The 16,045-nt window shown below is 38.9% G+C and overlaps 1 protein-coding gene across 1 annotated transcript; it reads left to right on the forward strand.

The window, feature by feature from the left end:
- The first annotated feature begins 1,881 nt into the window (after positions 1 to 1,881).
- Positions 1,882 to 16,027, forward strand: LOC139721094 (uncharacterized). Its single transcript, XM_071632424.1, has 13 exons — positions 1,882 to 1,889; positions 2,469 to 2,923; positions 4,062 to 4,228; positions 4,832 to 4,999; positions 5,320 to 5,508; positions 6,187 to 6,309; positions 7,172 to 7,241; positions 7,964 to 8,145; positions 9,180 to 9,286; positions 9,991 to 10,124; positions 11,536 to 12,841; positions 14,587 to 14,715; positions 15,736 to 16,027. Exons 1-13 carry the CDS (start codon positions 1,882 to 1,884, stop codon positions 16,025 to 16,027), a joined length of 3,330 nt encoding a protein of 1,109 aa, XP_071488525.1.
- Positions 16,028 to 16,045: the final 18 nt, after the last annotated feature.

Raw genomic sequence — 16,045 nt, forward strand, 5'->3', positions numbered from 1 at the left:
TGGACGGGGTGCAATACACTAGAACATTCGAACATGAATACAAATCAAGAGAAATTAGGGGGATAAATTTTACAGGTAAATAACCTCAGGAAACAGGAGGAAAAATAAATGGAAGAAGATCCTCATTAGTAATGGTAATAGTTATACACATAATTATTGTTAAAACGTATGAGCCCATTCGCTGGATTTACCTGCTTTTCAATGGGAAAACGGGCGGTTGATTAAAATGATGAGCTTGCGCCAGTGTACAGTAACAAAATGTCACTTGTGTTTGTCGCCGATAATTCGGTGCATACGGCCTGCATTACGAGTCAACAATCTGAGCCCAGGATATGAATCTGCAGTATTTTCTGCCTCAAGTGGAATGAAATTAAGGTGAAACTGAGGGATATTTTCTAAGATACAAGGTATTTACTCAAAAAGTGCTCGATGAGTAGTAGGTCCAACTATACACTAACCGTAAACGTTAGCTCAGCCTAAGCAGATGCCGTGCTTGGCGTCAGACAAGCAGTCCCGGAAAGAGTCCCATATATATGTCCCCCCAGCTCTAGTTTAACATTCTAAAAGAGGGCAATGTTTTGATGGGGGTTGAATAGAAAATGGAGCATGGTATTTTTTTTTTTTTTTTGGGGGGGGGAAGGGTTGTACTAAAAGAAAATTAAAAAATTTAAGAAATAAAAAGAGCAAATATCTCGCTTCTTCTTCTAATCTCTCTCACTCTTCTTCTTTACTCTTTCCCCATCTCTCTCCCCTTGCATGCTCTCCTTGACTGCATACTTGATGTTCTCATCTTGTCTGCAGAGAGAGAGAGAGAAACAATTTCAATTTAGGTTAACACAAGTAAACTGCGGAAAATGAAAGGTTCGAACCTGCTATCTTACGTATCAAAGTCTGACACGCTCACGATGTTGCTGTGCAATGAGTTGCTGAGGGGGTCTTCAAGATTATTATACGTAGTAGAGACTGTATTATGCTCATCACCAGAGGGCGCTAGACTTTCTTCCGTATATCCGGTACCGCCAGCTGACTAGCATTATTTTCTAAAATAGATGCAGTCAATCTTGGCCAGTAAAGGTCTCAGCCCAGCACAACACAGACCTCTTATTGGTTAACCCTCTATAGATTTGATTGTCCCTTTAGTCAACAGATCTATATGTATTATGTGCCTGAAACAAAAACCCTGTAATTATTCAAGGAGTTGGGGTCAGTGTATCTGGGGTCCTAGGACACCGGGTTCGCGTCACCCTAGGACTCCGGGGTCTGCATTACACTAGGACACCAAGATCACTGTTCGAACGATTGTTGATGTGCGCATATCACCCCAACATGTTCCTATGCCTTGGAGTTGGGGTCGCTGGTGTTGTTACCAATGGACAAAACGTTGTTCTTTATATGCTGTGGTGCGGGGGTTTGTTTACAGTATATCTAGCTTGTTTGCCACCAAGGGCCGGGGAGGGAGAGAGATGGAGGTAATTTGCATGGGCTGCAAAATGAAAATGTAATGTGCATAGAAAAACTCCATTATGTGAATGAATATCAAAAATGAAAGGTTTTTTTATTGGGTAACATCCATTGTAGCCCGCAGGCTGACTTGCAGACATTTACATCAGTATGAGAATATTGTTCTACAAAAAATAAAAGATCTAGGGTTAAAAAAAAGGGGGAAATATAAATCTTAAATATTGCACAATGAAATCAACCTTTAAAAATAATGACTATGCCATGTACCACCACACATGTACATTCCAGTGTAAATCTTACAATGCTTGATTATACATGCACTTCTGAAAACATACAAAAAAACCCAAATGAAATCAAAACTAAATCCAGTACTGAAATCAGATGCCTACCTCATTTTGCTCATTGTATGTAATGCACATAATGCCTGTGTAAGTTGTAAGACCTAGTGTGTAATTGGGGAAGAGAGAGAGAGAGAGGGAGGTTTCATAGCAAGATTCAAAACTGAATTTAAACCTAAAACAGACAAACTTCTGAATGAGATTTAGAATTGTATGCCTATTGGTAATTATTACACTAAGAGTAGTACCATAACACAGTACTATTCATTTATATTATAATGCAAATTACAGTAATATAATCATATGTAACCATTTATCACAGAAATATATCAAAACTTTACAAACAGTTTGTGATTACTGAAGGATAAACATCCATCCTGCATTTGTGACTCAGATTGTGGGATTTATTGAAAATGCATCACAATACTACTTTGATTAAAACATAGACCTGCTCTGTAGAAGACAAACAAATACATATCATTGAAAGTGATGATTATTTACGTAAAAAACAGGACATCTGAAATCATTCACATGTGTATTTTGGTGAGCATTATTTGGATGACCCATGTGAAAGTTTTGGATACCTTGATTTCCCATTGCTTCAAATATCTGTGGTTTATGATTATTCATTAAAAGTGTGAATTTTCCCAATGTTTGTCTATCCTGTAGAAATCGTCTGGAAAACAGCTTTGAGAAGACAAGATCTAGTCCTTCAGTCATGGAGGCAATTCAAAGAGAATTGTCTTCACTCTCAGATTCCGACCTATGCAAGGAGCTCAAGTCGGCTGGTCTCTCTTTCGGGGGCATCTCGAAATCGACCAGAAAATTTTTCGAGAAGAGACTCGCAGGGCATATCCTGAAAGAGAGGGGAGGATGTGAGGGTGGTGTAGACAGCAAGGAAGATGCTGATGCTGACCGAGAAAATACGGAGGCAAGAGATGATTCCGGGAAGAATGCTGGAGGGCGGAGTACTGGGGAGGGTAGCCTGAGTGTGCAGCCATGCAAACAGGAGCAGGTGCAAAGTAGAAGTGCGCCAGCCACGTCGTCGGTTCCCGGGGGTACCTACTATGTGGTTTGCATTCCCGGAGAAGAAGGACAGGAAGATGGTGGTGCTGAGCGGTCAGGTAATCCCAAGCATTTAAAGCACAGATAATGGTAGCAATAGGGTTTTCTTTCACACAGGGCTGGGAGGTATTAAGGGTTGATATATAATATATATCGTTGGTGGAGTGACAAAATCTCTTATCTCAATATTTGATGAAAATGAGTTTTCTTCATTATATTGAAGCTAGGAATCATTACTATGTAATTCCCAATCCTTATATGCCCATCTACAAAAATAAAGTCACAAATGATAAATAAAAGTTGGCTGTTTCCATTGACTTACATGTTATGGCAGCCATGTTTTTTAGCTCTCCTGAACATTTGACATTTTGAGATACGAGGTTTTGTCACCCCACCAACGATATATATATATTTTTTTAATATCAGAATCATCCAATACAAACATATACATATGCTCAAATTGTACAAAGAGACATACTGTATGTGTATACGATTTCAACTTCTTCTCAGTCAATCTTTTAAATACGTGTAGGTGAACAAATTTGCCAAGATCAAGACATAATGGTCCTGATTCATTACAGACAGAAGATAGATTGCAATTATTATCTGAGAACAATTAGCTTACTCTCCTCTCTCATGATTGGTTTTGACTTGCTCTGTTATGTTTATTGGATTGAAGTCCAGCTAAGTCGATGTCTTGACACTTTAGAATCTCGGCCTTCATTAGTCATAAGGATAAAAGTTCCTTATTTTGTAAAAATCAGATGAATGTCACCTTAGTCAAGATTTCAAATTAAGTGTTCAGAATTTGCACAAGAATAAATATCAGGTCACCCATTTCATTAATTATGAAACTTGCACAGACATAAATAAGCCATACCAAAGTACCTTTCATTTCCAAGATATCTGAATAGGAACTTTGAGAGGTCTACTTAATTGTTGAAATGTATAGAATGTTTATCTAAATGTGCCATTATTTTCTAGTAAATGCTATGAAGTGCATACAGGCTTGTTTGTTTGTTTTTTTCCGGGTACCGTACTTCATTAAAAAATGTTGAAAACTGTGGAGATTAACATTTGCTTTTATGTTTGATTCTTAGCACGTACAATGTACCTCTAGACATGTTTAGAGTTTACCCTCACAAATGCCTTGCTAGATTTTGTGGATTAAGTGCCATTTTTTTTTTTCATCCTTAGCAACAACCAGAATTATCCAGAACGAAAAAGAGGTTCGGAAACTGATGAAAGAGAATGCTGAGGTAAGATTCAAGCCCTTCAAAAGCCTGGAAGCAGCACAGAACTTTGCCAAACTTCAGACGAATCTGACCACCCCAAAGAAGCAAAATAATCAGCCTAGCAAGGAGGTAAATATCTTTTCTATTGTTCTGTTTACAACGGCAGGATTTACATTTGTCCTGGTGTTATACGATTGTAATGTCCAAAAAAAAAAGTGATGTATTGTTCAGTATTTTTTTTTTGCAACCAGGTTAAAAGAACAATTAACCAATTTATTCAGGATCAATGTGAATGATGAAACATCTGAGTCACACTTTACATTTGGGATTACTGTGTATTTTTGCACCACGATATGTTGGTCAAGCATTTTATGTTTTATTTTGTTAAATGCTTTGAGCATTATAGTGGGCTTGAAAGGTTTTATATATGAAACTATTTGTTATCATTAATTATATTGTCATTGTTTTTATGACATTATTTTGCTTCATTTGTGCATATTTTATGTACTGTTGCAGTTTATGAAAAACCAATAAAAATTGCAAACAAAAAAGAGTATCATCATTACTAAGGAAAAACCTTTTTTTTCTCAATACCAGATTTATAAAATGATTAACTGATTGATAAAATGATTAATACCTGTGCAGTGCATCAAAGTAAGTGGCAAGTTGAGGCTTTGTGCTATAATTATTATGTTTTGCTTTGTTTTTATTTCTATTCTGGTGTCATGTTAGACCAAAGCAGCCAGTGAAAGGGCAAATAGCTACCGTACCCCAAAACCACAGCAGTTGAATGGCCTGAGGTTCGTCATTGAGAAACAGAATGCAGAGAAGTTCAAAGAACTTGTTTGGTCCAATCCACGGTTCTTAGTCACCTCTGTGGACACACCCACATTCCTCCATGTAAGTTCCACTAAGTGGCATGTGACATTTTCCATCCCTTACCAAAGACTTACGAAGAAGACCAAGTGAATACAACTAAAAGAATTGATATGTATGATTCTATTCCAGACTGCTATGTTACCACTATGGATTTAAATTTTGTGATGTTAATGTGTTAGTTTTATTGGTGCTCAGTATAATTATGTACAATTGTAGATAATTATTTCAATTTGTTTGGTTTGTTTGCTGATTGTTTAAAAAAAAAAGAGAAAATTTGAAGGAAAACAAAAACAAAAACAAAATATTTGATACCTAATGAACACTTCTGTTGTCTTGCACAGGATGGTTGCAAGTATAATGCCTTGCATGTTGCAACCATCAAGAATCTTCCGGAAATGCTGAGTCTCATTCTGGACACCTTGGCCAATCCTGAACTTGCCGCTTTGCTCTACCCAAATGACACACAAGAAGCCATCACTGACAGGTGGAACTTTGTCACACACCTGTACCTAAACTCCCCTGAGAAAGGGGTAAGTATTTGTGTTGGGACAGAATGGTAACATGTATTTTATGTTTGATGGTGTTGTACTACCGGTAATAGACATTGTTTACACACCATCACCTTATTCATTTTGGTATGTATGCTATATGTATGTATGTATGTATGTATGTATGTATGTTTGTATGTATGTATGTATGTTTGTATGCATGTATATATGTATTTGTCTAGAGTAATATGATGTAAAATCAAAATTATTAGCTTGATTCCAGTGCAGTCATTTTTGCATCATGATAGCTGATGCCATTAGCCTAAATGGATGTGAATGTAGGTATCACAGAAGAAGAAATGACCCCATTTGAACTTCAGGGCTGCAGCCAATCAGAAGAAAGGATTTCTGTAGAGTCTGCATTTGGTCAGATTTGTGTGCATATTAGCAATCCCTCAAATTTGTAGCACTGATTTCTCATGATCTTTTCTCCCCAATTTACAACACTATGTATGGCATTAACTTGGAAGAATGGCCATGTCAATACAAATTAAGTTGTGCAGTCTGCTGCTATGCCATTTCACTGTGGTAATCACAATTATTGCTAGTTTCTTGATTTGGAAAGCTTTGTGTTTTATCATGACCCTGGTCTTTGGTTTTTTTGTAAAGTAATAACAGTAAGAGGCATGATATGCATTTGCTGTCAATTTTTCCTCATAGAATGGAGAGACACCACTCCACTTTGCCAGTAAGTTTGGCTACGTGGAATGTGTACAGCTGCTCCTCGAACACCCTACATGCAACAAGAGAGTGGCCAACAAGTATGGTCAGACAGCATGCGAGGTAATGAAATGGTTGCTCATGCAAGTACTTGCTGAATTATACCTCTTTTTTTCTTTTTCTTTTTTTTTTTGCGCACTGTGATCCCAAATCTGAGATAAGGTCTGAAAAGTTTGCTTTTCTCGTGATAGAAAGAAAGTTTTACTCCATAAGTCTAATGATGTACTGTGATATACTATGTAATCGTATGTCAACTGTTACGAGAAGAATGACTTTAAAGCAGTATATTTTCACGGCATGAAATTTCCGCAGCCACTGGCATTCAGTGCATGTAGTGTAGACAAGAACTTTCGCATGCACTGTAATTCCTCAAATCTTGGCTCTTGCAAAATTTGCGAAAAGTGCAATATTAGAATGCATACGAACATTTCTGGTTTTCTGGTACTTGAAAAATTATTAGTTGGGTGAGAATGTTATTAAAGGGTGTTAAGTTGCCACTAAAGCCATAGTGTTTGAGGCATCTTAATGCCCTTCTCATTCTCAGCCGACAATATGAAGGGTTTGAGATGCTACTTATGGGAGTTATAGGTCCCAAGATGAAGATAAAAACTTTTATTTTTCTATCATATGGTATGATTTTCCATGTGTTCAAGCACTCTCCAAATGAAAGAACATCCCACAGTGTGCTGCCTGTGGGAAAACATATGATTATGTTCATCCAAAGGTAGTAGACATGGGTGTGTAGTTATGCAATGTTGTGTAGTGCTTGGAATGTGCAATTCAGTTTTATGCAGTTGTACTTGATTTGTGGTCAGCAAAATAATGCAGATGGTTGTGTCATTACATCATGTAAGATGATGTGAGATATATTCTTTGGAATTGTATGCACGTACACATGTTCTTTGTTGTATCATGAAATACACAGATTGTATGCACCAGGTACAAAGGAGCTGATAGAGAAAATGTGAAGTCAAAAATCACTGAACTCTTGGATGGTAAGTATTTAAAGGGAAATATAAATGTACATTTACAGGTAATGATGTTAATAGTGATGATGATTGTAATTGCATTGAATATAGGAGTAAAGAGTGATATTCCTGTTATGCACAAAATCTTGTGTTGTGCAGCACATCTTTCTTCCTGTTATGGGAACTTGCTATTTCTGTCCTTTGGACTCTTCCTGTGTGTTAACTCTATCCTGTTAAAGCTACATTCCATGTTTATGGCAAGATACTGTGAGAGTCAATGTCATTGTTGTGAACTTGACAAAAGATCATAAAAATGACGTCTCTACTTTATTAATGTTTTCATGAAAGCAGATATTTAATGTGTCTGTATGTATATTGATATTTTAACATTGTGGCAATTTCGAGTTTCTAAAGGCCTGGTCAGACATGAATGAAGACTAACGGCAGTCTTTTCTACTATCTGGGACAACTTTTACAGTAGTTTCTGCACACAGCAACCAACCAATTTGCAAATGGTTCTGATCAGCTTGAAATTTTCACAGCTGCACTTTAGTGTCTTGACTGAGTGGCATTTTTTTTTTTTTTGGTGGTCTTAAACCATTGTCAAGAGATAGCCAACAATTCATGATTGTCAATGATAGGCTTTTCTATGTTTGTTAGTAGAGGTCAGCATTTGGTCTTTGCTCAAGTTGATCAAAGCTTAAGATATCTTCCACCCCTCCCCCCCCCCCCCCCTTCTAAATGTCCAGATCACTTTTATGTTCCTGTGTGGCGAGCCGAGGATGACTCCTTACCTGCCTTGGTCGGTGAGCCTTGGTCACCTGACGTGCTAGAAAGCCAATCAGCTCTCCTGTCACAGCAGGTCAAAGGTAGCCCCATTGAGGCCAGTCTGTCTCTGAGGGCGCTAGCAGGACCCATGTCACCATCTGAAGTAAGCATGCAAATCTGGGATTGAAGGCACTGCAGTGTACATGAAGTGCTCTTTTCCCAAGGAAATTATGTGTTTATTACAACTTAATATACACGCCACAGTCAATATTATTCATTCCCTGGGCACACTTAATGGCATCTGGCATGAAATGCTGCAGGATTTTGCTTTGATATCAGATACAGGATAGCAATAAGCCAGTTCGTAGTTATACTTTGCGCATGAGCAGAAAAAGTTCATTGATACCAAAATGCACGATGGTTTTTAAATTCGCTGAGATGAGCCATTCTGTCATATAATGAGTAGTCATGCATTCCTTGTACATGATACTTGCCATTACATCCACCTGACTGCAAATCTGGTATTTGGCAATACGAATATAAGCACGTTTTAATGCATTCAATACAAAACAAAGAAATGGATGCTTCCCCTGAGGGTTGTTTGACGGACCATTCTGGTCACCTGGTCTCGCTATGCAAGATCATATTTTTTTTAAACACAAATTCCATAAATTGTTATGTCAGGCAAACTTGCAGGTACGCATTATGTTGCTTTGAATATGAGTGAAGTGCCTAACCAACTAAAAAAATAGAAAGGTAATTTGTACCAACGTGCACACGAGCTAATTACGAACTGGCTTATTAATATGTACATAGAAGAATTAAGAGTGCACAGTGTAAGATGATGATGATTAAAAACAATAGTAATTAGCAATAGTGAAAGTAATGGCAGTGATATATGTCTTTCTTAGTGATGATGATGATGATGATGATTATGATTGAAATTGAGAATAGTAACTTATGTTGTGATGATGGCAATGACAATTGCTATCATCTTCACTGACAGCAGCATCAGCGTAATCATAGTGATGATTTGATGATCATTCGATATAATCATGTTGATGGTGATGGTGATAATGTTGATTACAATGATGGTGAGGATAATAATGTTGATGGCAATGCTGGTGACGATATCGATGTTTTGTGATGACTTTGATCATGATGATGATAATTTTGATATGGTATCCATGGTGACAGGCTGCAGACTTTCACAGAGACTGGAAGACACCACCTTCATCCAGTAAGAAGAGAGCAGCAGCTGTCCGGAGAGGAGACAGTGAGAAGGGGATAGAGAGGCTGGGAAGGTGAGACACTAGTGTTCACCACAAACTCATCGTCACTATTAAAACCTTTGCTTGCCACTTTGGCATTGTCTCTTCAGACCTAATGGGCATTATAAAGATGTGTAATCAACTAATATGAAATGATGGGAGAGTGTGTAATGAAGATTTGATTTGTAAGGCCCTTCTTTGAACTTGTTTCTTTGCTTTCCTCACTGGCCATCACAGATATAACCTTTAACAAATTGTCAAATAATGTGAATTACATGAAAAGAGATTCTTTTTTTTTTTCATTTTGAGAGAGAGAATGTGCAGTCTTAGGTGTTTCGTATGCTGTATCTCCCTGTAAAGTGAAATTATGTGTTTGGTCTGTGTGGTAATAGAGCAAGTGAAGTAGAAGGACTCAATATAGAGTATGAACCCATTACCTTCTGCCTATTGGGCAGCAGCACTACCAACCATGCTGAGCACCCTGGCAGTGATATGATGATGCAATTGGAAACAAATACGTAATACCTCACCTCTTGTCCTTTTCTTTCTGGTTTCATTTATGCTTCATTAGCTTTCAGGAAAGCATAGAACATGAGTAAGGACTAAATGTTTATGTGGAGAGAGCTCAATAATGGAGCATAAGAGCAAAAGAAACATTAAGGTGTTGCTTGTGTCACAAGTTTTTGAGTTTGCTGAGACACACTAACTGTCAATGAAAGTGTCTTCCATACTTCCAGAGATCTGGCCCACACCCGCAAGGTTCCTTGGCTGGAGTACTGGCTCTTTCTCGATGACTTTGTGGACTTGGCTTCAGCTGAAGGCCTAGAGATGCTTGAACAACATCTCAAAGACAAATACAAGAACATGATTGGTACTGACACTTAATATCTTTTTGTAAATCCATGCACTGATTTACTACCTGGGGGGGGGGGGGGGTCATTAAGCTGTTCTTAAAGTTACGAACAACTTAAGAACGACTGGTAATCAGTTCTGATGTGCTATACTTATCAGAATTTTAATAATTCGGCACAAGAACTGATCACCAGTTGTTCTTAAGTCATTTGTAACTTTAAGAACAGCTTTATGAAACACCTCCCTGGACTTTGTACATCAATGAGATCTTGATGTCTTGGTAGGGAGAACTACTGTCTCCCTTTGTGGAAAAAAAATGGCTTTTGTTACTGCAAGAAATATTTTTGACAACTTTTGGGAGTAGATGTTTGACTATATAAGGACACACAAAGTATGAATCAGTATTTGTAAAAGTTATTTAAGATCATGTACACTACAGACTACCAAGAGTATTGCAGCAACTTGGTTAACTAGCTTTGGTCATAAGCAAATGTCAAGGGTGTGAACCTAATCTGTTTACATAGTACAAGTGAAGTCGATGTTAAGGCAAAAAACACTTCTCGCTGAAAATGGTAAACAAGTTGTGATGTGTCAGGTATAATCAAAGGAGAGTATCTGCATGAGAAATTTTTAAGATGACCTGATGAAGGATGAGCCTCTCAGTTAAATCAATATTGTATGACAAAACTTGATACCAGGTGCCACCTTAGTGTGAGAAAAGACCTAATAATTCTTATCTTTGAACTTGAAAAAACATATATCATATACCTCTGGCTGTGGTCTGATTAGTGTGCAAGTTTTCACAGTTTTATTATGTATTGTCTTTCCCATGCCCACCAAAGCGAGCTCTACTCATAGATGATGAATGAAACATCAAACATTTCATTCTCCAATGTAAAGCCAGCGGATGCCATTCAGTGGCAAGCAAAGATATTGGATGGACACTGTCGAAAAGTGGCCTAATGCACTTGCTATAAAGATTTCATAAGAGACAGGTCCTGATAGGGAGAAAAGTGGTTAAAAACGATGAGGCAGAATAGCGTGTCTGGTGCTGACGATGGTGATATATGAAAGTGAAACAGATACTGGTACAACAACACTTGTAAAGACTCTTTCTTGCTTACTTTTACTGCCCGCTGTGCTTCCTGGTATGTAGGGCAGCAACAAAGACTTTCCGCTTCGATCTGTTCTGAGCCAGCTGCTTCATGCTTTCCCATGTGAGCTCCAGACTCCTCAATTCTGTCTCGGTTGTTCACCTCCAGGTGTTTTTTTGCCTCCCCCCCCCTTTATTTTGCCATCTGGGGTCCAGTGTAAGCCTGTGAGTGTAATGTAAGGTCACCATGTTCCGTCTGCAACACTTATTTTTCCTGCAAATTGTAGTTATAATTTACCCATTTTGCCTTTTCCATTCATTCAATCATTCATTGCAGAAAGTTCCCCTGATGAGATCAAGAGCAGTGTCACTAAAGAGAGTCCACCATTGCCAGCCAGCATCATGAAAAATTTGGCCAGTGAGTTCAGCACCTCTAGCCCTCCAAAGCATGAGGGAGGCTCAGGCCAAGTAATGGAGAGATCAAGCAGCAAACCTGAGGGTGGAGATGCAAAGGTTGTTGGAAGACACTATGGTCAAGGTGAGGGAAAAGATGATAAAGACCCAGGATTAGGAGGTGATGCCTGTACTGCAAGAGAGAGAGATGAGGTCTGTGTAGTCAATAATCCAACGCAGTCCAGTTTGAAGGGAAACAGTGACCAAGGTGAGACAAATACTGTCCAGAGTAGAGAAATTCCTCCAGCATCATCCCGTGAAACAAGAACTCGTCAATCTGAGGAAGAGAGCAGAGTAACTCCATCAGGTGAGGACAAAGTGAATGACCAAGCACTAAACTCTCCTCCAGTCTCAACAGACAGTAGTGCAGTAACCCCTGAGAGAGATAGCGGGAAAAGGAATTCCACCGGTGGAAGCAGTCTCTTTAGCCCAGTGCAATTAGTAACAAGTATGATGTCAAGACTATACAGCACATTGAGAGGATATGGCTCTCCAGAGAGCAATGACGATACCAGCAGGTCCTCAAGGGATGCTTCAGAAGCTGCCACTGCTCAGACAGGAGGTAGCATCTCACAGGAAGCTGCTGCTGAGGAGGAGAGAGGTGGGCAGGGTGGTGATGCGGGATCAGATGCTACAAGGCCAAAGACTAGGTCAGCGGATGCCTTGAGCAACAGGCATGGAACGTCAGTCGAGGCTGAGGATGACCTTGCCTCAAGTGAAAATTCTAAGGAATCAGAACAAGCACCAACATGCCATGTTGCAGATAACCTCTCTACAAATCTGAGACAGGATGATTCACCTTCTACTGTCTCATCATCACTTGGGGATGCTGAGCAGCATCGTGTGAATACAGGATGTTATCAGTGTGAGGAAGTAGGGTCATCAGCGCCACAAGAAGAGTTGACCAAAACTGACCAGCCAACAGCCGGTGAGACTCAGCATGTCATCACAGATCCAGTCATTACAAACTCTGCTTCAGATTCAGCGAGGACGAACATTGTGTCGGCCGACAAGAATATGTTGAACCAGAAAGTTACGAGTGTTTCTGAAGAAGACACCAGAGTACCCCAACCGAAGACTCCTGAAGACACTACAAGAGGTGATGCTTTCTTCCACACTCCTGTCGGTCAAAGGATTGCAGCGACCCCATCGCCAACTGGAAAGGAGTCTTCTCCTGTCTTCATTAATGGGTGCGTGTTTAAAGCATGATAAAAATAATGTCTAATTCTTCATGGTTTGCATGCAAACATGTCTCATTGTGTACAAAGATATGTTGTTGACTATTTTGCATAGGAAGTATAATCTAGCTATGGTAGGTAAAGGAATGAAGATCATTACTGTTTCCACTACAATAATCTGTTGAAAGGGTCATGGAGTATCTCAACCCTATTTTTAACTTGGGGGGGGGGGTCAAATTTACCCCCCCCCCCTCGACGTTTCACGCCACGATTCCGCAACGCTCCAAGATTTTTCCAAGTGGTTTCATGACTTTTTTCATTGAAGTCTCCCGCATATTTTGAGACCAAATTTGCGACGTACGGGTACACCGTTCTGAAGTTACGTAATGTTTTGCATATGCATGTCAACCCGAAAACAGCTCAAATTCATGAAATCGTGTGCAAATGCAATGCAACTTGTGTTTTTGGGTTTTAATATAAATTAGATTATTTCAACTTTTAAACCTTGAAATTAATCAATTCTAGTGTAGATAAGCTTGAAAAAGTGCCTGCAACAAATGTTGGCAAAAAAACAATAGAAAACAAAAGGTCGAAAAAACATTGAGATACATAAGAAATTAACAAAACAATTAAAAACAAAAGAAATTGATTTTGATTGTGTTTTTTTTTTTACAACAAAATTGTTTAATGTGTCTTGAGGAATTCTGACACAAAAATTTAGCAATCCTTCAGTCTTTTTAATGGAGTTATAGGTGAAAATATGATTTCATGCATAAATTTGCATAATCAATTTATTAAAAATAGAAAGTCAATATTTTTCTATTGTATGACCAAGTAATCTTGTAATTGACATCCGGCTCTATCTTTAGGCAAAATTTTGCGGCGATCACGTGATCGGCGGCCGAGATCTGAAGGGGAAGGGGGGGGGTGTCAAATTGACCCCCCCCCCCCCCCCCCCCCCCAGTAAAAACTTGATCTCAAATAGCCCAGTTAAAATAGGGTTAACCCTAGGGTTAACTTTTGAGACCAAATTTGTCGCTCCCGGGCAAACTGGTTTGAAGCCACGCCCCTTTGAAAAAAATTTGTCAACCCAAAAATTGCTCAAAAACATGATTTTGTGTACAAATCCAATGTAAATTGTGTTTTTGGGATTAATTCATATTAAAATAAATGTTTTTACTTTCAATGGCTGATAATGATTTATTTTAGCCTGATTATGCTTTCAAAAGTTTCCGTGACAAATTTTGACGAAAAAACCCCAACAAAAACAAAAAGTAAAAAATAAAGAAATACATAAGAAATTCAATAAACAATAAAATACATAAGAAATAATTATGAAGCCGAATTTTTTGCTTCAATTTTGTTGTCAAGGATATTGAAAAGAATATGTTCATCAAAAATTAGAAGTCATGGAACTTTATTTTCTGATTTATAGGCAAAAAAATATATATTTTTGCATAAATTAGCATAAATTAATTAATTAATATAAAATACATAAATCAAAATTTGAAAAATCTAACTATACAGTCTTGTAGATTACATTGGCCTCTACCTTAGTGCAAATTTTCGCGAAGATTGCGCTATCCACGACCGAGATTTGAAGGCCCCCCGGTGGTCTCAAGTCCCTCCAAAAACCTGTTGGGATTAGGGTTAAGTTAAAAAAAGGAATGAAGAAAAATACAAGAGAATGTTTTGATTTCTTTGTGTCATCTAACCTAGAATCATGATTAGTTCTTTGCTTCTGTGTTTTTCTTCAGTGAAACCCCTAGTAAGCTGGACCTTCACGTATTGAGGGCCATTGAAGGGGTCACCATCTTGGACAACTTTCCCTACTTGAAGAGATGGAAGCAGGCAGTGGAAGGCATTCCAGAAGAGAGGAGGCAGCGGTGAGTAATGGAAGTACACAGCTTCCTCTGAATGAATGACTTTCTCTTTCATGACAGCATTCCTGTATAATGAAGGAAAAAGGAAAAGAAAATGATTTGCAACCATAATTACCTCCGCCAAGGGAGGAGGTTATGTTTTCGTTACCGTTGGTTTGTGTGTTTGTTCGTTAGTTAGTTAGTTAGTTTGTCTGTGTGCAGAATAGCTCAAAAAGTAGTTAACGGATTGGGATGAAACTTGCAGGAAAGGTTGAGAATGATACGAGTAACAAACGATTAACTTTTGGTAGTGATCCGAGAATTTTGGGGGAATTTATGAAGGATTTTTGATATTTTGGCAGGTAGGGTCAATGAACTTGGGAGTTCAGGCTGCGCGTATTTGAGGTTTGCCAGCGCGCACTAAAGTGCGTGCTCTAGTTTCTTCTGGGGCGAGGCGCGCCGTGCAGCTGAGGGTTTATGACGTAACAAAGGTAAAATGATTTGCATGCTTGGCGGAGGTCTGCGCTCTCAGAGTGCTTCTCTAGTTACATGTATGTGATGAAAAAACAGAAGAAGAAAACACACATGTGCTCAAAGTAAACTAACACCAATAATGACTTGTACATACAACCTGCCACCATCTTACCCTGCCAAATTTTGTAAACCTTAATGCCAAATGAAAGTTAAGTCTAGTGTATTTCTGTATTGAAAATCACACCAGTCATGAGGTGACCTGCCGAAGAAGGCCTGTGAGTGATGCAGTATCAGCTAAGATGATCTTGGCAAATAACTCTGAAAATTTAGGGGTATCTAAAAATGAAAACAAATTATATCTTACCTACCTTCTGTTCGAATTTTGTGTTAGCTTTAAGATACAAATTTGTCTGGTTATGTGGAAGCACAAAGAAAAACAAAAATATGACTGACAGTTGATAGTCACAAAGTAATCACAACATAAGGCTGTTTAGATATCCTTTGCCTCAGAAAGATACTCTGAAGAATGCTTGCTTCAAAATGTTCATCATTCAAATGTCATATCAATAGATGGCGCACTCCAGTCCTGATGAAACGGCCCGGCTCCAACTCTGCCACAATTCAGACGCCATCGCCATCCCGCCATCCCAGCCCCCTGATTGGAGGACGGTCTCCCATACTTCAACGCCTTCGCCATTGGTCAGAGCCAGTGGGTAGGGGAGTGGGGTCTCAGAGGGGGCCACAGGGAGGGGGAGAGAGGGGGACCCAGGGGGTGGACTTGGGACAGAGCCCCACTGGCCCTGGGCCACGTAAGGGGAAGGCACCCAGGCAGAACCTCATGGCATCTGCTTATGTGCAGTGACACTGGAAATGACCAGTG

This window comes from Diadema antillarum, unplaced genomic scaffold, assembly GCF_040938485.1.
Source record: "Diadema antillarum isolate AM-2024a unplaced genomic scaffold, OU_Dant_1.0 scf00000138, whole genome shotgun sequence".
In the NCBI taxonomy this organism is placed as follows: Eukaryota; Metazoa; Echinodermata; class Echinoidea; order Diadematoida; family Diadematidae; genus Diadema; species Diadema antillarum.

Excerpts from the sequence above, each read along its gene's own strand:
- LOC139721094 (XM_071632424.1), top strand. Across the intron at positions 4,229-4,831 it reads ATAATCAGCCTAGCAAGGAG|ACCAAAGCAGCCAGTGAAAG; the intron begins GTAAATATCTTT and ends GTGTCATGTTAG. Across the intron at positions 6,310-7,171 it reads ATGGTCAGACAGCATGCGAG|ATTGTATGCACCAGGTACAA; the intron begins GTAATGAAATGG and ends TGAAATACACAG.